Below are 10,741 nucleotides of genomic sequence, written 5' to 3'. Positions count from 1 at the left end.
TTGTTCTTCAGTCTAGTTGTGGAGGACATCGCTTCACTGGTCCATGTTGGCATTATCATTGCACTCTTCCTGGGTGAGACAGTCACTCGCCGGCCATTGGACGGTCGCTCACAGCGGCTCACAGCAGCTCACGAAAGCGCACGCCAGCTGCCAGCCAGCCTCACTGCAGCCTACACCACCACCGGTGACTCATGGCAGCCCAGCTCCAGGTCAAGCTGTTGTTCACCATCTTAGCTGTAGAGGGCGCAGTGTCACTGGCCCTCATGTGGGATCTCCGAACCAGGGCCCTCTGGCATCCCAAGCCAGTTCTTAACCAATGCGCCACTCGGCCGGCCCTACTTTTTTTTTCTAAACAGAAGTGTCTGCTAACCAATTACTTAGCTAGAAATCTATCATCAATAAAAGGTAATAACCATCCCCAAAATCATGTAATAGAAATAATTCAAACAGAATGTTACTTTTAGTAGCTACCACCACCTGAAACCATTTTATCTTTCCATAAAGCTTGATCTTCCCTACTTAACACTCAACTCTCAATTAACTGGATGCCAAATGGAGAAGGAAGAGGTTACACTCAGAAATTCCCAAATTGGTATTCTGGTTGATAATATAACTACTTTAAAAGTCTCTTACTGTCATTTGTCAGAGTATTAGAATAAAGCCTCTACATCAGTTTGTCACAAAGAAAACTATTCTTTACCTTAGAAGTTAAAACCAAAGATAGTCTAGAACATCGATTGTCCTAGGGCCAACAGGGTACTGTTTTATTAATTGAAAAATCCAATATTATTCCTGCCTTAATTTTTAAAATCATACTATTTTTTTATTTTTTAAAGATTTTATTAGGGTATTGGGGGAGGGAAACAGTGTTGCGGAATCGGGGAAAGGGAACAGACAAGTTGCTGTCCTTTTGTTCTTCAGTCTAGTTGTGGAGAACGTCGCTTCACTGGCCATGTTGGTATTATCATTGCGCTTTTCCATAGTGAGGCAGATCGGTCACCGGGCCCTGGACGGCCGCTCACGCCAGCTGCCAGCCACTCACAGTAGCTTTTTACAGTAGACCACTGCAGCCTATGCTGTTGCCGGCGACTCACAGCAGCCAGTTCCAGGTCGAGCTGTTGTTCACCATCTTAGCTGTAGAGGGCGCAGCATCACTGGCCCTAATGTGGGATCTGAACCGGGATCCTGCTGCTCAGAGCTGGTGTCCCAAGCCAACTCTTAACCAATGCGCCACTCAGCCGGCCCATACTCATTTATTTTGAACTTTTCAAATAACATTAGAAGAAAAGTATGTTTTTACTTTCATCAAAAATGAGTATGGATGAAAACACTGGCCTAACACTTCATTTTCTCTTTCCTGTAAAGGGTGACTTAATACATATCTTTGGCTTTGCCAGCCATAAAGTCTCTGTCTACTCAACTTTGCTGTTGTGATAGGCAAATATGTAAATTAACTGGATTGGTTCCAATAAAACTTTATTTACAAAACAGGCAGTGGGCTAGACTGACCCATGGATAGTGTGCCCACATCTGGTCTAAGTGATTTATGTGCAGCAACATGTGACTGAGCTCCTGCTAGCCAGTCCTCCCCGTTCCACCAACACTTTATCCTCCTCAACCCAAACCAAGATAGCTCATGACATTGTCCTTGCTCAGTCAGTCTTCAACACTTTGATTGTCAAGTAATAAGTCAGTTATTATGGTTATTTTCACCAACTTGTTTCTATTTCTAAATTTGATTTTTTGTTTACATCAGTGATAACAAATCCTGAGTTGTCTGAAACAACCACAAGACACAAACTACTTTCCATTTTGAAATCTTTAAAACTTTGTGTCTTCAGCAAGGATCAATCCCAATACTGACAAACAAAACCAGCTGTTATTAATCAAATCAAACCTCTTATCAAGAAGACTTTTTAATTATCTTCTAGTTCATTTGAAAAACCACCCAAAAGTCAATTCACCTTTTTCCAAATTATAAATTATTCCTTTCTTTTCTCTATTCATTATTTTAAGATGTTTACTATTCCTGATCCCCAACTGTTCAAAAATTTCAAGTTGTTTTGTTGTTGAATGTTAAGTGGTATATGTTTCAATGTCACTTGAATTGTGACATTGAGTACAGTTAATTTATTAAATTTAAATTCGCAAATGTTCAGTGCAAACACAATGCACAGAACTAGGTTTCCCGGACTGTTCAGGAACTTACTATTGTAGAATCCTTTTTGGATTTGTGAGGCAGGAAGTGTTACCTCACAGAAGTAGACAATGTGATATGTATTGGTTTTCATTAATTTCAAATAACATGAAGTGCAGTATGATTCTTTAAATGTTTATATTTAACCCACGAATAGTTCATTTTAACCAGAACTTTAGAGTATTGACTGCATATTAAATCCAGGCAGTTGAACTGAGTTACAGTTAACATTATAAAAATCACTGTATTTATAAAGGAGACTGTAATACAAGCTGAGTCCTTCTCTGTATCAACCTAGAAAGCACTGAGGGACTCAGAAGTTCTAAGCACCAATAAGTTACAAAATTATGGACTTCTTGAACTCATCAATGACAAGTAAAATCATAGAAATTATATTTAACCATGGAAAACAAAGTAAAAAACAAGCAATTCTGAGATGGGGAATGTGATGGTTAATTTTATGTGTCAACTTGGCAGGGCCATCAAGACTCTGAGTAGATCAGATAGCCGTCTATAATGTGGGTGACTGTAATCCAATTAGTTAAAGCCTAAATAGAACAAAAGGACCAGTCTCCCCCAAGTAAGAGAATTCTCCAGCAGACAGCTTTATCCTGCAACATCAATTCTTCCTGGTTCTTTAGCAAACTGTCTGTGAACTGGAACGGAACATCAGCTTGCCTGGGTCTGTAGCGTGCCCACCTTCCCTACAGATTTTGAACTTGTCAGCCTCCACGATCACGTAGGCCAATTCCACATAATAGATCTCTTTCTCTATATACACATCTTATTGGTTCTTTTTCTCTGGAAAGCCCTGACCAATACAGGGAAGTTATGTAATTTTCATATTTGCTCAACCATGGATCTTTTGAGTTGAGTAAATAAGACAATACATTTCTTTCAGGTGATTAAGAAAGACGCCATCATGAGTAACCCAAAGCAAACTGCTGCTCGTATTTTAAAGCTCACTTATATTTTACTTCTTTTTTTTTGTTTTTCCTTCATTGTTTTTATTTTTAAATTTATTTTCTCAGATTTGTGCTGTTAAGTTGTTTTTTTTCCCCCCTACCATTTAGGTATTTTTTAACATCTTTATTGAATGTGTTAAGTTTTTTTTTTTTTTGGTAAGATTTTTTATTGGGGAATTGGGGGAATGGGAACAGCGCTGGGGAATTGGGGGAAGGGGAACAGACAAGTTGCTGTCCTTTTGTTCTTCAGTCTACTTGTGGAGGACGTTGCTTCACTGGCCCAAGTTGGCACCATCATTGCGCACTTCCCGGGCGAGGCAGATCAGTCGCCGGCTTCTGGGCGGCCACTCACGCTGGCTGCTGGCTACATACAGTAGCCCATAGCAACCCACTGCCACAGGGACTGCAGCCTACGCCGTCGCCAGCGACTCACAGCACTCCAGGTTGAGCTGTTGTTTAGCATCTTAGCTGTGGAGGGCAGTGTCACTGGCCCTCATACGTGGGATCCGAACCGGGGCCCTCTGGCGTCCCAAGCCAGTTCTTAACCATCGCGCCACTCGGCTGGCCCCTGAATGTGTTAAGTTTTATAACTATAATTTAATTCATTTTCAGGGCTTATTAGTTATATATGTTAAGTTTCATATCAAATTACATAAAGGATCAATTCTTACTTTTAGGATGGCAATTCTTAAACCCACCTTTGCATATAATTATAACAATTTTAGAGAGCATAACGTAGATATGGAAGATTAACATGGTTAACTATACTGCAGTCATAAAAGGTCTTTCCCATTTATTCAATTTGAAACCAATACTTTATACCAATTTTCAAATAGATCACTCAAAGCAGTTTCTCCGTTTACGCATACACACACACACACACACACACACACACACACACACTTATTATCAACTTATATACACAAACTAACACAGAATTAACACAACAAAGTACAAGTAATTTATATATTTATGAAGTCATTCCCAAAGCTTCTAAATTTTAAAGCAGTATAAAAAGAAATGTTATTAATATTTATTATAATTAAGCGTAGATTTACGTGGAAACATTGAGTACTTGGCTTAGGTAAAACTGGGTTCACACTATATTATAATTTAATCATTCATCAGTCTAGCATGCCAATTTTCTGTTTAACAATGTACGCAAAAATATGTACTTACACAAGAAATTTTAAATGGTGCAAATGTTATAGGGTCTTCTCCAAACAAAGGCCAATAGCGCTCACATTTTTTCTGTTGTCCAAAATAAAAAGTTAGTAAGTAACCCATATGATAGTTTTTCTTGAACTTTTATAAATATTTTGTGCCTTGGTATTTAGCTTGTTGTTCCCTTCCCAGAAAACAGAAAAACTGCCATTAATAGGTAAGGAGCTGAGAGAGCTCAGAATCTAACTGTTTCTAAAGGTAGGCTACTGTGTTCCTCTCCAAGATCAGTCATGAGAACATTAACTTAAGTGGATAAGCTGTTCATTGCTATCTGCTTGGTTTACAAAGTAGACTCCAAAGATCCTCCTCTAGATGGAAACAAAAAAAATTTAAAAAAGTTCCTGGCACAAGATCATTTAGAATTAAGTGTTTGTTGTCAGGCAAGTTTTAATGCCTATAAAACAACAATGTCTATAATACCTGGCTGAATTTTCATTAAGTGTAAAATCTGTGGAATAGTGGAAAAAGCATTCTACTTGGTATTAAGAATTTTCCAAGTACTACTAATTTTCCTGTTTTATTGACCTTTAGTTACTTTACCTGTAAAAATGACAACAATAATCTGTATCTTATTAATACATGATTGTTGTACTAAATAATAGTATATTTCAAATATTCTATTGGTGGTAAAAACCCTACATTAAGTATAATGTATAATTTAAACTATCCACTGTTATTTAAGAGTACAGAAAGTGTAACCAGTTTCCCTTCTTACCTTCCTGTTTAAACATGTATAGAATTAGAACATTCAATTTTCATTGGTTTATAATATCAAGCCCCGTCATTTTAGAATATTAGGCAAGTGGATGAATGCCTAACTTAATAGAATACACAGTGATTCTGATGCTAAGAAATGATACAATTTTATTAAGACCCAATGAAAGAAAGCCTTTAAGTAACAATCTAGCTTAAAATAAACTCTTTGGCAGTGGGAAATGTATCAGTTCTTACTAAACTCTTATAGTTTCAAACACAGTTAGTGGAATCATTACCTACAGGCTGGAATTAAGTAAAACCAATAATGCTCACATGTCAACAAAGTAGAACTGTAGTATGTCAGTTTAGCTTAGAAAAATATTATCAATATTTTAGAAGGCTTAAAATCACAAACCTATTTCCCAGTAGTTTATAGAAAATGGTAAAATTAAATTATTTTTGAGGTGTTTTTTTTTTGGTCTTCTACCTGGTAAAATTTTAACATCTTGAAACAGGCAGAAAACAAGTTATAAGAGGTTAATTTAGTAAGAAATGAAGCTGTGTGACTCAAATACCACTGATTCAGATAAGCAGTCACTGAGTAAGGATTATATTGGTATTTATATTCCAAGTATAAACTAGTAACTACTGATATAAAAAACTATGTTAAACATCATACATGCATAATCTATAATCATATTCATTCTAGGGAAAAGTGAAGCTTGGAGGGGACAGTTCACTGTACCATGGCCAAAATGCTACTGAAGTGTAGGTTTCTTTGATTTCATTATCTATGTATGCTCTTTCCATTAGGTCACATTCTAAATCAAGATCTAAGTCAAAGTTATCAAATAAATTAACTGGCATTAACTTACTGATATTTTATTACTAACAAAACCCTATGAATCACAAAATCTTTAACTTCAAAAAGTTTTGCACTGAATATAACTTAATTTTTCATCAAGTATTATTGATATACAGTGGGAGCTTATTAAGAGAATGTAAATAGAAATCAGTTACCTTAACAATAACTTAAAAAACATTAGGGGAGTAAAATTTAAATATCCTAATATAACAGATTAATAATAATGGTACTGAAGTATATACTAACAATACTTAAACAGGTAAGTTAATTATTTAATTTCTTGGTTTGTATATTTTCTAATTTTAGGAAATATTTATTTTCTGTCCAATATTACCAAATACTGCCACTACTGGTAAAGAGGGGGGTTGGGAGGAATGACAAAAATTATCAGTTAAAATAATGTTTTCCAATGATTTATATATTATAACATTTCACATAACGGAAACATGTACTATCTTGCTTTATGCAACATATCCTTTACTGAAAAATTTTAGTAAAAAATTTTAAAACAAAAATTATTTTCTCTTTAATTAACGAACCACATTAGTATAAGAAAACTTCAAAACACCACATAACTTGCTTTGTAATTTTGATTTGTATGTCAAATTTATAGACCACACTTAAGTTTTATTGACTAAGAGGTATGATAAAAAAAAGTGAATATTTAAATTAAAAAAAATGTATTACAGTAGAAAACACATTGCCATTAATTCCCCCTTGCTTCAAACACACTTATCCCATAGTTCTTGCCATTGTCTGAAGCAGTTCTGGAAGTCCTCTTTCGTGAGTCTTACAGTTGTGTTGTCATGGCTGCCTCGATGTTCTGAATTGATTCAAAACATTTTCCTTTCATGGTCATTTTGACTTTGGGAAGAGCCAGACGGAAGTTGCACAGTGCCAGGTGGATGAGAACACAGTGTAATGTTTTTATTTGACAGCAACTGCCGTAAACCAAAAACGATGCGTGACACGGAGCATTGTCATAATGGGGGATGAAGTAAAGACACTTACGAAAGAGGGCTTGCAGAACTACTACAGAAAGTGGCAAGAACGATGGGATAAGTGCATTTGAAGCAAGGGGGATTAATGGCAATGTGTTTTACTATAATAAATTTTTTTAATTTAAACATTCACTGTATCGTTCGATCACACCTTGTACCTATTCTGTAATATATTCAAGTATATTATCACCTCCAACAATGAAGGCTTACTGATGCTGCTGATCACAACAGGTTTGAAATTAATTTCACTTGTAAGGGGGATAAAAATACCAATGTTAAAAATTTCAGGGCCGGTCGAGTGGCTCAGTTGATTAAGAGCTGGTGCAAGAGTGCGAGCTCTGAGCAACAGCGGTTCAATTCCCAGCCCGAGCTGAGTTGCCGCTGAGCTGCCAACAGGTAACAGGATGGCTCAGCCAAAAAATAAAAAAAAAAAAATCCAGAATAAGGGATTTGCTTCTCTTCTCTTTGAAGATAGCAGAAATAAACAAAAAACGTAGTGGTATTTACAGACAGAAATCAGAATATTCAAGCTATAAATCGATAGTAATAAAAATCATTTTATTTAACTAATTTTTATTGCTCAATTTTATTCCTATTTTTAAATACCCCTCTACATCAGTCTATAGCACTCCACCTACAACACCATTATATATTTGAAGACTGCTAAGTAACAATAAAAAATCCTATTATTTTCAGTATATAAATGTACTAATGAAATGTAAAAACAAGTTTACATGCTTTAAAGATTATTTTGTTCCTTTTATCAAATAAAAGCAATAGCAGAACACAAAAAAGGAAAATAAGTATCTAATATAACTACTAGGACTCAGAATATAATAAAAGACCCGGAATATATGTCCCTAGAAATGAAGTGATAAAAAGGATACTCCACAATTATTTTAAGTGTTAAAAGGTATACATACCCTTCCCATTTCAAATTCTCGACAGGCCATTACAATGATCTAAAAAAGTGGAGGTGGGATGAGATGAAGAATTTATCAGTGAAACATAATTTCATCTTTTTCTACTGTGAGCAAACATATACCTGGTCTGTCAAAAAAGTAGTTTTAATATTTAAAGTATGAGTTAACGAAATTAATCAAAATCACACCTTCCAAACAAGGGCTATACAGCAACAAATTAAATTGGCTTCAATTAACATGATGCATTTGATTTGAATTAAATTTTATGAATTTCAAAGATTTACTTCTGACTTCTGAAATTATATTTAATAGATCTAAAGGTTGAATGTATTTAACTGTCTTTGAACATTGTGTTATTACACTTGCTTCCCCACCCCAACATTTTATAAAATTATGTTTCTAACATTCAGCAAGGTTGAAATAATAGTAAACACTGTATAACTGCCATCCATACTTGTTTTATCACATCCCTTTCCCCATCTCATCTGTCTATCAATCCATCTTATTTAGTAGCTGTCTTATTAGTTACTCACTTAGGACAAGATTTAAAGTATTATCACACCCTCTTCTTATAGTATTTCTACTTATTGGGTTGTCGGAAAAGTCATGACACATTTTTGCAATGAAAACCAGAAACACATGTCATGACTTTTCCGACAACCCAACAGTTTGTGTGAATTTAATTAGATATCAGTTGCTGTCTTTTTAATAACAATAGCTATAATTAACATATCATTAGCGCTAAAAAGTGTTTTCATGTCTTATTCAGTAAAACATCCTATGTCACTACATGTAATACTTCTCAAAATAGATTTTGAAAAGTAAATTACTCACTACAACATTGTACTCCCATATCATCCTCCAAAAATCTATTACTGTATTTGCTAAAGGTCCTTGGGTTGCCACGTATGCTTTTGGCCCATAAACACCCTAAAATAAAAAGCAAATTTCATTATTATGATTAACAAAAATATTTCCTTATCTAAATTTTAAGGAAATTTTATTAGTAATACTGTTTTCACCCAAAGCATTTCCAAATAATTTGTTTCATAGTACATAGAAGCATGACAAAATATGTTCAATTCACTTCAGCTTCTGGTGGAATGTTATTACTTTTGTGTATTTATTAGACATGGTACACAGAATTGGTAATTAAACTGTCTTATGCAAATTTAAAAATTATTATTTACCTAGGAATTCAAAACAAAAGCTCTAATACTAAGTAAACAAAATTAACTGTAGTAGAAACATAAAAGCATCCTTTGTAAAAATACTAAAACTAGCTAATAGTTATTTCTTAGCCAGATTCTTCCATAGTTACCTTCAATTATTTATCAATTTAAAGTTTATTGAGTGCCTACTATATATGTTTCTAATAATGAACTCAAGAATATACTAAACAAGATAGACTAAAATACTAAACTAGCATGTAATGGAATCACACAATGAATCAGTGTTAGTAAAGTACAATTAAAAACTAGAACTTTTAACAAATGTCCTTATAAAAGAATATAAACACGAACAACATTTGAAAGAGCAAATCACCTATGTATTAGTTTTTGCTTAACCTATTTGTTTTGGGTTTTGTCATAATTATAATAAAACTGACTTTGTTGGAAAAAAAAGTTTTTATTTGAAACCATGACTGTTCAATGTTGACATAAATAATATTACTTTTACCATCTAATTCTTACCATTTTATTATTTTTGTCAACAAAATATTGTATTAAAATATGTATAAATGCCATATATAAAATACCTGAAATTATACTGTCATAACCAGAAAGAGTCAAAAACACAAAATAGCTAATGGAATAAAGCAGTCTTTTATTTAGTCAAGTACCAGTTTGAATTTCTCTCTCTATTGAGAACTATGTAAGAACTTGACTTCTTTTGATCAAAGAGTATCCAAAAAAGGTTAACTATATAAAGACTATATTTAATCTTGCATTTGGAGTTTGCAATTGTGATGGTGCAATTTGCCCAAAGTTTTTAATCTAAATTTATATTTTATAATTTAAAACCAGTATTACTCAATAATTCCAACCCCAGTAATTTATCCCAAGAAATTATTCAAAAGAATAATAATGTTCACTGTTATATTACCATCAACAAAAACTGGAAACAACCTATATGGTATAACGACAGGCAATAGCCATGTACATTTGTGTACATACACTCAAAGGGACAATCTAGAAGATGATTTAGCAATAGGTAAGGTGTTTATAAGCCTTCAAAGTAAAAGAAGAAACAATAAAAAACTTTATCTCCACTATCACACAACTAAGCAAGCTCTTTAACTTTGTGCACAAGGGCATTAGAAAGGGAAGCATATAAAAATGTGTCAGGGCTGTGATTTTATTTTTATTTGTTTTGTTGTTGGTAACATGTTTAGGCATCTCAAAACAATTTAATAAAACTATTATGTAGGAAAACATTAAGAATGGCAGAGAAATATCATTCAAAGTTAATACATACCTTAATAAAATTTGCATTTATATAGTCTGAATCTTGAGAAGGAGTCTTTAAAGTCAACTTAACTCGGCTATGATCAACTACAAAAAAAAAAAAAAAAGAATTTCATAAATTATATCCTGTTGGCAGACAGATATTTTCTAATGAACCACAATAATAATATTAAGTAAATAAGTAAGTTAAATAAATAAACAAAATATTTACTTCAAAAAACAATATATAAAAATTGACTCTAGGTACTAGCAGGGTAATTTAAAAAATCGTATTGAGGGCCAGCCGAGTGGCTCAGTTGGTTAAGAGTTGGCTTGGGATGCCAGAGGGCCCCGGTTCGGATCCCACATATGAGGGCCAGTGACACTGCCCTCTACAGCTAAGATGCTGAACAACAGCTCAAC

General features: G+C 34.0%; 1 protein-coding gene across 3 annotated transcripts in view; it reads right to left on the bottom strand.

The window, feature by feature from the left end:
• The window catches only part of PTPN12 (protein tyrosine phosphatase non-receptor type 12), a 100,131-nt gene that overhangs the window by 36,533 nt on the left and 52,857 nt on the right, over positions 1-10,741 (bottom strand). For all 3 annotated transcript variants that reach the window (XM_019655138.1, XM_019655140.1, XM_019655139.1), the window contains exons 3-6: positions 10,350-10,426; positions 8,706-8,801; positions 7,872-7,910; positions 4,342-4,413 (exon numbers count right to left, since the gene is read on the bottom strand). In XM_019655138.1, the coding sequence (XP_019510683.1) occupies positions 4,342-4,413; positions 7,872-7,910; positions 8,706-8,801; positions 10,350-10,426 (284 nt within the window). The remainder of the gene's footprint in view (positions 1-4,341; positions 4,414-7,871; positions 7,911-8,705; positions 8,802-10,349; positions 10,427-10,741) is intronic.

The sequence above is a fragment of the Hipposideros armiger genome, unplaced genomic scaffold, assembly GCF_001890085.2.
Source record: "Hipposideros armiger isolate ML-2016 unplaced genomic scaffold, ASM189008v1 scaffold_236, whole genome shotgun sequence".
Lineage (NCBI taxonomy): Eukaryota > Metazoa > Chordata > Mammalia > Chiroptera > Hipposideridae > Hipposideros > Hipposideros armiger.
The sequence above is the reverse complement of the archived record's forward strand: the minus strand, read 5'-3'. Positions and strand labels throughout refer to the sequence as shown.